A 12117-nucleotide genomic window follows, 5' to 3' on the forward strand; every position below is an offset into this window, starting at 1 on the left:
AGAGAGTATACGCAGTAGTGTCAATCAAAGGGTTGAAGGGCGTTTTTGGACCACCGTATTTTTTTCTACGTCGTCAAGGGCGTAGTAGGGGCCCCGTATGGGTGACACTCGTAAGTGCAAAAGAAATCGAAATTACAACATCGAAATGTAAATAGAAACGCATGAAACGATATTTAACAATGTCAATATTTGTTTAATGACAATTGCTAAAATGTAGATTTGACTGTGCATTATTTCCGCATTCAGTTTTGGATATGCGAATCGAGTAAGTGTTGCCACATTGTGATAATAGTAAGGAGCTAGAAGCAAACTCAACTTTTAATGATTTTACCATTTAATGCAAAATTCACAACAAGCACAAAAGACTCGCAACCTTAGCCTGTAACTTCTATGATGTCCAGAATCAGTCAGAAGAAGCGTTTTTGACACCTTATTAATTCGGGTGATTATAACATATGGAAATACAGTAAAACGGCAACAGCCTCAAAATACTTTTAACAAATATACCCCTGTCTTTGTAAAGCACAGAATTATGTATTCTAAAGTTAACGCATTCTTTATAGAGATCTAATATACAGTTACGAAGTATAAACATTGCCAGTACAAAGTTTCGAAAATACATATCTTCAGATGGTAGTTATTATAGCTTTTTTTTCAGGAATAGGAAAAAGATTTTAGCAGCATAATAGCAAAGCAACAATCTTAAACACGATTAATGATATGATATTGAAATACGAAACACTCTTCTATTCTAGCGTAAGTAGTCTATATTGATTCACCAATACCATACACAAAAAAATTAGGTCTTAAAAATCAATTGGTAATATGTTTACATATTTTCGTTATGCTAGATTTATCTTCCATCAGATTCTAGATCTGGCACTTGTATTGTGGCTGTTACCATGTTTTTCTTACCAGGAATATCTATCAAATTTTGTGCTATTTGCACAAGACACCAAAGCATTTATTTCCCATCGGATATGATGTTGTAAAATTACGTGCTAACATTACGTCTTTAGTTAGTAATTCACTAAATATAGGCACATGGTAGTTAATATAAATCTTACTCACTTGTCAATATATGAAATATAGATTTCTTGATACGATGATAATATCCGTCATTGAAAACATTAAAACCAATACGAAATGTACCATAATTTGTCAAGCAACGACCTACTTTGACTGTAAACTATTAAATGTAGTTTACCTCAGCAAGTCTAAATCTTGTACATCTTGTACAATCTTTAAAATGTACATCAAGGTGACACAACATTTTCAATCTTGTTTTAAAAAGCACATCAACATTATATCTCTTTCTCATTGACAAAACTTCTTGACAAATTTGGTTCACATTTTACGCATTTCCTTGTCCCTTGGAGGCATACATAGGGTTGCTTATACCTCCCGGTTCGGTGTAATCGCCCGGAGTCTCGGTCTCCAGCTCTTGTTGGGCGGCGGCAGCTTCCTTTGCCAGCTTGTCGTCTTCAAATGTCTCCCAGTCGTTGGGAGATACGTCCGCGGGATCGGTACCGAGCTGTTGTGCCGAGGGTGCACCGGGAACAGCACCCTCGTACTCCGGTGGAGATGGAGCCTCGGAGAGCGGCTTACCGTCATTGAAAGTTTCCCAGTTGGCGATTTTCTAAAAGAAAAAGAAAAAAAAAAGCTTGAGAGATATCGATCAAGTTTAGTTCACTGAAAAGCTACAATTCCAATGGTCGTGGCAAGAGAAGACGCTATGTACAGTACAGTAATTACTGGTTCGTTCGAAGATCTTCGAATACGATTCAATCTGTACATCTGGATATAAACGGAGACTAACTTCCAGAAGTTTCAAGTGACGACCATTACTCTTTTTCAGTATCAGTAGAGTGAACTGGTAGAACCTGACAGGACGCTGTTGTCAACATGGATGTCTAACCTTCATATATAAACGTATACCAGTCCGTTGTACCGGATAAATTTTTCTAGCTCTTTCCCGGATCCACAAGCACAAAGGACAATGGACCACGGCTTAGTATATTGTCATAGGGACTGCGATCCTTTACGGTAGCTTGCATGTAGGGTAAGCGACACAGCCGGGATCAAACTCACGGCTTCTAGCTAGTTCCAAATGCGGGCCCGCTAGCCTATGCATGTTTATACTACAATGGACTACACACCCTACCTTCAATCCGTCAACTGAGAGATTGGCGACGCCGTTCACAGCGATTGGTGCACTTGGAGCGGGCGCCACGTGCTCGTCTTGTGCCGCATCTTCTTTGGAAAGCTTGCCGTCATCAAATCCGCCCTCCATATCGGGTGAAGACAGAGCAAGCTTCTCGGGCAAAGCTTCTATTTCCACGACGTTTTCGGGTTGAGCTTTGGTCAGGTCTAGGAACCCACCATCGGCACCTTCTTCAAGCCTTAGACCTTTGTGCAAGAAAGTTTTGGAACATTTTGAAATATTCTAAGTATCTAAAATCAAAAACTTTTGTTCCAAACGGTTACATGTTGTGTAGTTTTATCTGCTACAATCATAAATAGTGTTGAAGATTGGCTTATGTCTTTTTGCTTGTGTACATGTATATTTTAAGCGTAACATGAAAGTTTATCTGTGTTGGTAGAAGTCATTCTTGAATAAGTTTAACTGTGGGCGTCATAGACTTCCTGCAACTTATGACCCACTGCTCACTGAGTCACGTGTTCTATTTGCATAACATGACGTCACGGCAGAATTGGATCGTTCATTCCTGGACAAAGAATAGTGCTGTTCAGTCGAAAATTTGGTAGAGTCCAATTTTTGTGTTGGATATTACAGTCGAGCTCGTCCAAGTATGTTTAAAGCGTTTGACGTCAAAAGAAAATAAACTGCACGGACTATTTTGAAACACATAAAAGAATTAAAGTATGTAAGCACTTACCTGTGTTGTAGGGAAGGGATTCGCCCATGCCATATACTGGATTCTCCTGCGTCTCCAAGTCTTTGAGTCGGACGTTTTGTCCTGGTAGCTTGCGCTGCTGTCTGCGGTAGTATATGTAGCCACCTAGCGAGATGGCACCTAAAAGCAGCAAGGCCACGATGACACCAACTGCCACAGCTGCGGTATTGGTTCCGTCTTTCTGTGGTACTGACCCTATGTGATTAATGATAAAAGATTCATCGATTATTTTTAGATTCTGTTTATTTGAACGACTACATTACATTGGAGATCACTGTCTAGCACTGAAAAGGGACGGGGGATGACACAGGTTATCTATCACCTATGATCCATTACTGCAGTCACGTGGCTTCAACGTCACGTTCTTGAAGCTGCATTATACCGGTCCATTCTGTGAACAAGTCTGAAAACTTGAGGAAGTCTAAGCCACTCCTAGTGTTGGTAAAGTAATGCTTATCAAATCTACCAACACCAATTAATTTTCCTGCTTATTTATCACTGTTACTGTTAGTACAATGTGAATTAAGTGTATACGAAGGTGCGAATTATCTTCCATTAAAGCGCGTCACCAAACAGCTGTACAGTAGTTTTGTATTCCAGAATAACCTTATGAAACTCACCACAGCCTCCATCTATTTCCACGGTTCCGCTTGGACATTCATACTTCAAAGCCTTTGCCGTGAATGAGTTTTGATCTGCCGGGTAGGTCTGCCCATCTACATTTACGGCAACGTTCCCTGACGTCACCTCCATCCTGATCTCATCTACAACATCCTGTACTTTGGCCTGAGCTTTGCTGATGCTGTCCTCAACGTTTCCGTCCGACGTGTCCGGAGTAGCCTTGACCTCAATGTCCACGTCCAAACCGTTGCTGGCTCGTTTGACCCTGTCTGACCAGATTCTGCTTTCTCCGACTCCGACCACATCTTTCTTGACCAAATGCATCACTACGTCATCGTTGTTACCCACTGTCAATGATGAAGCAATGTCTTTCTCTTCGAGACCTAATTCTCGCTTCTTTCTATATGCTTCCTTATATTGTAGGATGGATTCTTTAGCCTCATTCATCAATGTTATTTTAGCCGAAGGCTTACGACTGTGACTATCTTTTGACATTGCTGCCAACAGTTGGAGAACACCAACGTGTTCTGGTGCTCTTCGCTTTCGTGTACTGCTGTCAGAACATGACACTGCTATTTGATCAGCATTGCACAAGTCAACGTTAGTTTGCAAAGCTGTTTGGCAGATTCCTTGCCGTCGAAAGTTGTTGATGAGACTTATCCTTGCTGAGCGTAGCGTTGAGACGTCATTGGTACAAGGGACGTTTGGAATGTTGAAGGACACGGGGATGGAAACTGCATCCGGTGTTTCAGCTCCTTGACAGATATTGATAAAATATATAATGATTAATATATAGAATGAGTAGTAAAATGCAACATTGAGGAATATTACTATATGCTACCATACTCACATCTAGTCATTTTAATGTGATATGTGCATGTGGTACATCAGAATCTGTAATGTATGATTGGTATGATATTCACTTACACACTATATGTACAAATGTAAATACTGTAGGATATGATAAATCTTTATTAAGTAGACGCAACCAAAGTCCAATTTTACTACCCAATACACACATGTCGTCAGCAGATTAGCCTACTTACAAGTACATGTATTTCAATGAACAAACATGTTGTGATGATTAAATGCATCACTATTAATTCCATGGTCTAAACATTCGTTGATGTATATGATGCCTGTCTGTACGCAATATGAAATATAAAATATATTACTAGATACATGTCATGACACCAGTGTAAGTGTAAGTACATCTATTGAACAGATCTTACTTGCACAGGCGTACTCCGTAGTTATGTTCCAGTTGCCATCTGGTAGACATGTGATGGTCCTGGCGGTTGGTCTGTAGTTAGGCCGACAGACGACATAGCACTTCATGACGTTTGCTGTGACTGGACAGCGGCCGAATTCACCGTTAGTGACCGGCGGTAGGGTGTCCTTCGTGCAGGACGTGGCTGAAAATGGTTCACAGATATTCAGTTTTAATATAAACTTAGTGGTAGAAATGTCCCTTTGGCTTAATTGATTGCCCGGTTTTAATGGTAGTTTATTTTCGTCTGTTTGGATCGCATTCAATACGCTTTGGGAAAGTTTATGATCGAACAGCAGGGCTTGACGAACTCAGCCTGTACTGAGCTGACCTCCAAACGGGGGCTTTTGATTTGAGCCACGCGTGAAGTCACACGTCGAGGCCGCTTATTAACTAATTTAATCTGCGCTCAAATGCTACCACCTGTTAAACCTGTAAACTCTGATTCTACTCTCGGGGTCAGCACATCTCGGATTGGAATTCAATGTTTTGAGAGCGGACGTAAAATGGGGTCCAATGTCCTTGTGCTTATCATATTTTGTTCCTGTACAGTTGTTTATATTGAAGGGATACTAGATTATAAGTGTACCTCGTACTGGTGATGCAACTGTTGTTGTTCTTGCTTGGGTTGTAACTGCAGGTGTTGCTGTGGAAATCATAAAATATTTGGTTATTTTCTAAATCTTCATTTGTAAGTAGGAGTAGAAGTCATCTTTCCACTTGGAGAGATGATGGTGACAATCTTGAATTAGGTCCTTACCAGCATCTTGTATAGCTTTCCTAGCGTGGCATCCACGGGCCACAGTATAGACATATAAATGTACAAAAGTTCAAAACTTTCATTTGTAGTGATATGAGTACTCATAATCATTATGAATATTACCGTAGTAACTTGTACCACATATGTAATGTTTCAAAGTCATGTAACGGTGGCTCATGCTAATATTTCTGCTTTCTTGGTTTCCTCAAACCCTATCTGCAAGGAACTTCTCCATTTTGAAACATTGCATGAAGAAGGAACCTAAACCAGCCGCCTTACTTTTCGGTACATTGGCAGGGTTGATGCAGGTTAAACCGTCTGGCTTCAACTGATGACCCTCTGCGCAGGCGCAGACTTTACGGTCCGTGGTTGTCGGCAGGCACAACTCGTTACAGCCGCCATTTTGAAGATCACATGGACCTGTAAATACATATTATTATTTAAAAAACGCATACTCTTAAATATTTTTTCTGTATTCGTATCGGTTTTATACCAGTTACGTTGATCCTCTGCATGAGGAGTCCTCTTATAAGAGTAGATATGTCGGAGGGAAAAATATAGTACCTTTTTACCTTCACCAAAAATGTTCTTTTTTCGGCGTGTGTGTGTGCGTGCGTTACGGTGCGTGTGTTACTGTGTGTGTGTGTGTGTGTGTGTGTGTGTGTGAATGTGTCTGTGTTTGAACAGCATAATTCGAAACTCCAGAAGCCTTGTAATGATGCTAGTGGTAGGTAAGTTTAGGTAGTGAAACCGAAGGTTAAGTACGATAATCCCCCACACCAGCGGCTTTCTATGGTACTGCAGATGAACTTGCATAGTTTATATCCCATGTTTTGGACATGCTGTGGTTGTCTGCACATTTCCTTGAATGCTAGCCACAAGTGGACATTTTCTTTTTCAGATTAGAGACAAAGCATACCTCTAGAGAGTGGCTGTTCACTGCCGTCGAACACGCGGACGCTGTGAGGAGTTGTCTGAAGCTGGACCGTCTTTTCTAACGTGCTCCTCAACCCGATACTGACGGTCCGGTTCGTACGATCCGTCCAGAAATTAAAGTCCTTGAAGAGACAAAACAATCAATAAGTAATGTGCGTGTGAAACAATTGTTAACGGAAAATAACGCATTTTGTGAGTTTCTCACGAGTTCATTCTGTTCCTGGCTAATGTGCTTTCGAACTGGACTCAAATGTTTTTATCTTAAACCAAGTAGGTTCCTTGCAGCCCTGTGATATGTCCCTCTATTTATGAATGGTGTTATCAACGTATTGATAGACAAATAAATTACCTTGTAGACGGCTATTCCGAAGAGTTCTCCGCCGTTGCTTGACCAGTGTTGTTGGGGTTCCTTACCGCGAAGGTTTGACGACATGACGGTGCCTGTGTCACTGTCAGCCCAGTAAACTCTGCATTGGAGAGAAAATATTAATAGTGAGCGATAAATACAGCACAGCATTTTGATACAGCAATTCTAACATAACCTTGGTTCGTATAACCCTAAACATTTGTTCAGATCATTGATTTACCCAGAGGCACACATGAAGCACGCTTTCCTGCTGTTTTTTAGTAGCATGCCAAGAAGTGTTGCTAGTCCTTAAGCTTCCTCTTTAACGTGCCGGAGGCATCCCTTCAAACACTGGGCCCCAGTTACGGTCCCTTAAAAAAATGTGTGCAGCCCCAACCGAGATGTCTTGACCCAGGATTTAAATTGGATTCCAAGATACCAACTAATTCGAACTAAGAGCTCAGCTGGGATTCTGCTACCAATTGAGTTATTTTATTTTCATTAGCTTTAAGCATTATAAATGACGACTGTGTATGTTACACCTACCTGCTATTAAGGAAGTCGATGGAGAGAGCAGTCGGCTTGCTTATGGCTATTCCAAGATTTGACGAAATGATGACTTCCTGTTCGGTTCCAGCGAGAGTAGAACGGGAAATACGAGGGGTGGAACCACCAACTTCCGTCCAATAAAGCAATCTAAAAACGCATCAGAAGCACTAATGTATTTCTCTATGTGATATCTTCACCAAAACACATAACATCAGATACAGTAGCTACTACATAGTTATTTCAAAACCTTATCTATAGATAGCAACAACGGTATCGTTAGAGTATCGTTACGGTATCGTTACTGTCGTTCATGTACAAGTATAACTACTGTAATTATGCCCTGTTGGCATAAAATGAAATGTCCTATTAAATGAATAGTTACTTCAGTCCTGGATGTACAGCGATCCCTCTTGGGTCATTCAGATGTTCCTTTAGAATTTTCCTAGAACTTCCATCCAGTCGAGCAACAGAGATCGAGCCATTAGTACTACCCTCCGTCCAGTATACGTTAGACGTAACCCAGTCAACGGCTATTCCTGGAATCGTAGGATATTGTTCACATAAATCACAAGTAGATAAGAGCGAAACAAGTAGCCGTGTTCAATTGTGTTCTCATTGACGTGAACTACTTACTACATAAATGTAGATATATACTCAAATGGACAAGTTGCCTGCAAATACATACTGTTTATCTGAAACTCCTGCTCTGCTTAAAAGTCTTACTCAAACATATTCATATACATAATTTTTATATAGTGACCACTTCCTCCAGCTTTATCCTGCCATATACATTAAATAGACTTAACAATAGTCCAGGTCATTGACATTATTCTTCCCTGAGTAAAAACGAGTAGAAAGTAAAAAGAAAACAAACAAACAATTGTAACAGCTAATATCCGAACTAAGCTCCTATTGGCTACAGGCGGAAGAAGAAGAAAGAAAATTGACACCTCAACAAAAACTCCCTTCCTCGGAAAATACAAATACCTGCTATTCCTTGTCCTCCCGAGTAGATTTCAACAGAGCTACTTCTTGCCAGTTCGAACTTTTTGATGTTCTGCATTTGACCGTTGACGTCTTCTGCGTAGTAGATGGCTTTCTCTGATAATAATAAATGTAGGGGATGTAAGAAGATAGATGAACTGCATTATCTTTTGTGATTAATCATGCCATCGCATCATCCATTATGCACATCCATATATTTAAACAATTAGCTCAATAGCAATTCTTTTTCTTTACATGTACATGGATTAGATTACCCTCGTTATACTTAAAATAATATAGAATTTCATATACTGACGTAAACCTTGCCATATATCTAATAAAATTACGTAATAATGTGTATTTTGACGTTTTACCGACGTCAGAGGCAATATCAATACAACAATTCTGTAACTCTTTTCTGTGATTTCACATCATTTGTCTGTACGTTGTAAACTGTACAATGTCAAGTAAGTATAATGTTCTGTATTTTTGCCTTAAAAGTTTGTCAATCACTTTAATAACACTTAAAGAAAGTATTCAGCATTGCAAATTAGCGATGATGGTAGTAATGTTTTTAAAGACTTTAATGCAGTCAAAACACTATTATAAACCTGTACTGAACACCAACCGTTGAAATTGAAATCCATAGCAACAGTCTTCCCTCCCGTCACCAAGACAGTCGATGTAGAGTCCGCAGTTTTAGGAAGGTCGACTAGATTGTGTGGGAACCGCAGTATGCCCTCATCCGTGGACACAAGGAGAGCCTTGTCGAAGAGGTGACCATCTGAGAAAAATCCATTTGCTTTAGAAATTTAAAGAATTTTGCTTGTTTTTATATATAATTATTTGTGAATTTTAGGGTGGTCCCTTCAGTAGTTAAACTCAGTTTCATGATGTTGAAAGAATCAACTTTTTTAAAATAAAAGGTGTTTCCGATATATGTATATCTTCTCATGCACAGAATAGGTTCATATATATTTCGAGGTGGTTTATATTCGCGGTGACCACTTTGCCTCCAACTGAAAGCTGTGGTTTCCATTATTGTATAGTATGTGGCTATAGCGCTACCACGAACCTAAAGCCACCGCCAATATGACATCTTTTCCCTACCCCGATAAGAAATCGCTGCGATCTTAAGGGCAATTAAAGTAGTAGATATGTTTGCGGTATTAGACTTACATGTAATATGTTATGCATGATTCATGATAATCATATATATTTGCATTAATCACTATTATTATTGTTATTAGCAGTATGGAGCAATATAGTTTCTGCATTTTCATTTGCATAGCGAGGTACGAAAATTATTTTAAGATCAGCCGGCTTGAAGAGGAAAAAAAGGTTTGGCTTATGCTGTTGTTACCATGTCATCACACTAACACTTTGTCTCTTAAAAACTGATATACGTACTTTCCACACAAAATAATTTGATAAGCATTTACATTTGCATGGCTAAGTAAGGCATGTCTTATTGTGATCAATTTGCTTGAAGAGGGGGACTTCTCGCCTCATCATATTGTGATTACCATGTCATTTCACTAACACTTTGTAGAGGTTGCTACAAAGAGTGACATACTTACTTTGCACACACGTCTTCTGATCTTCCGCCAGGTTGTAGTCAGGTAGACAGAGACACTTGTGTCCACTTTGATCCCCGACACAGGTGTGCTGACAGCCGCCATTGTTAACCTGGCAGTCAGCTGTTTATAAAAAGAAAAGAAACAAAATGACGGTTTGTCTGTAACAATGCTAATATTAGTAAGATATGACATTTAAGGATAGTGAAATCCTATTAAACATTGCTTATTTATTACTGTCAACTGTCTCCCGAGACGACAAGATCCAAAGAGATTTATGTAAATAATACAATATAATATTAGGAAAATAAGATTGCTAATCAACGGATCGCTGTCTCAAACTTCAGATACTATTCAACCGTTCTATCTATTTCTTTCGCCAAGAAGATACTGGTTGCGTTGTGCTATGATGCAATGGTTGTGCGTGTATGTGTGCATAACTCATTGATAATTTGATGATAGATGTTCATGATATTTGGTAGGTATGTAGGTGTGGCGAAGACGCAGACAAATTTTGACAATGCCAATGTGCGTCGTAACTGCTTCCTATTACGTTACAGTTGAGCTTGTATGTTTTGTTTTTTTTCTTCCGTTTTTGAGGCTACCAACTTCAATTTGCTGAAGATTTTTGTAGCCTATATAGGAAAGTCGTGTAAAGTGTCTTTCCCAAAGGCACAAGACCGGTGACACGTCGGGGTTTGAACTCAGGACCTTCTGGACCTGAGTCAAACGTGCTGACGATTGTGCCACGCGGCCCCACTTTTTGTTGTAATATAGCGATAGTCGCATAAGTATTATTACATTACAGGTGTATTACATTACAGTTCGCATTACAGATGCAATACGAGAGCTGATCTCATAGACATGCTGACTATCTTATTGACGAAAAGTACATTTGAGATTACGATCATAAAAACGTAACATTTACACAACATTTTCAAGATTTCAAATACATATTAGATATGGCTCACATTGTCCACTTGGCTGTCTGCTCTCGTGGTAGAACTCTACCCCCAACACCCTATTGACAGACCCGGCACCGTAGGCTAGGATGTTCCGTGAGTTGTGGATGAAGTTGATGGTACTGTCAGACCAATCAGTGGCCATTATCTCTTCCTGCAGTAGAAGTGAAATCAAAGCAATCAGATTAAGTCCATGTCAACGTTGTAGCCAGCCTGAAATCATTTTCAGTCCCCTTGATTTTGAATGGGAATCCTATCGAGCACCGAAGGCATGGCCTGACGTTGCGCGTCATTTCTAGGGCGTCTGGGTCCCAAAAAAGTTTTGAATCAAGACCCTCTGAAACACTATTTCCTGTATTTTGAGGTGCAAATTTTGCTTGTAGACTAAGATGTTCAATGGCATCTGTTTTGGTGAAGAAAAACACATGGGTTTCAGTTGTTTTTTTACTATTTGGCTGTCAATAGTTCGCAGGTCAATATATAATAAAACAAAATAGATATTCATCAGGTACTGGGAACCGTTTTGAAAAAAAAAAGTTGCATAGTTTTCCAGAATATGCACATCGCTTTTGCATTTTTGGAATTAAGTGACTGAGGTATAGTTTTTGATGATACGGGTACTAAGATTCATTGTACGCTGTAGAGGTACAAACAATACCTGTGTTGTGTTCGTTCGCGCTTTATCTCTTTTTAATGAATGAAATTTTATTTGTAAGTTCATTTCTGAAGGCTCATACAAGTAGGCAGTTAGACACCTAGGATGCAGACATGGAACAATGGACAGTTAATCGGCATTACCGCTACAAAAGGCAAAACGAGTAATAACAAAATGTTGCCATATCTAGACAAATTGCGTTTTAATTCTTTGCAAGCAGAGTATGCAGCCAATTAACACGGTCAAATGTTTGTACTTTGACTAAGATGGTTTACTTACACCGTCAAAAGTGATGTCGTAGAAATGTGTCCCGGACAGAGAGTAAAACTCTTCCCGATTGCCGCCATCAAAGTCACATGAAGAGATGGTGTCCAACTCGGTGTCGGCAAAATACAATCTGTAGGAAAACATCAAAATTGATTATACAATGATTAACGTAAAAGCCGAACCACCTGACATTCGCACAACCCAAACTTTGGCTTCTCTAAGAGACTCTTAAGGTAACAGAAAGGAACGAAACGAATGGACTCAAATCATGT

At 39.6% G+C, this 12117-nt stretch overlaps 1 protein-coding gene across 1 annotated transcript in view; it reads right to left on the reverse strand.

Annotated features, from left to right (window-relative positions):
* Positions 1-1354: 1354 nt before the first annotated feature.
* LOC118427149 (low-density lipoprotein receptor-related protein 2-like) overlaps positions 1355-12117 on the reverse strand; it is a 13637-nt gene continuing 2874 nt past the window's right edge. The window contains exons 6-21 of the mRNA XM_035836787.1: positions 11858-11975; positions 10933-11077; positions 9965-10084; positions 9013-9168; positions 8388-8501; positions 7783-7936; positions 7398-7547; positions 6855-6972; positions 6489-6627; positions 5849-5989; positions 5399-5455; positions 4772-4954; positions 3539-4294; positions 2901-3113; positions 2165-2409; positions 1355-1639 (exon numbers count right to left, since the gene is read on the reverse strand). Of these exons, the coding sequence (XP_035692680.1) occupies positions 1355-1639; positions 2165-2409; positions 2901-3113; positions 3539-4294; positions 4772-4954; positions 5399-5455; positions 5849-5989; positions 6489-6627; positions 6855-6972; positions 7398-7547; positions 7783-7936; positions 8388-8501; positions 9013-9168; positions 9965-10084; positions 10933-11077; positions 11858-11975 (3094 nt within the window). The remainder of the gene's footprint in view (positions 1640-2164; positions 2410-2900; positions 3114-3538; positions 4295-4771; positions 4955-5398; positions 5456-5848; positions 5990-6488; positions 6628-6854; positions 6973-7397; positions 7548-7782; positions 7937-8387; positions 8502-9012; positions 9169-9964; positions 10085-10932; positions 11078-11857; positions 11976-12117) is intronic.

The sequence above is a fragment of the Branchiostoma floridae genome, chromosome 12, assembly GCF_000003815.2.
Source record: "Branchiostoma floridae strain S238N-H82 chromosome 12, Bfl_VNyyK, whole genome shotgun sequence".
In the NCBI taxonomy this organism is placed as follows: Eukaryota; Metazoa; Chordata; class Leptocardii; order Amphioxiformes; family Branchiostomatidae; genus Branchiostoma; species Branchiostoma floridae.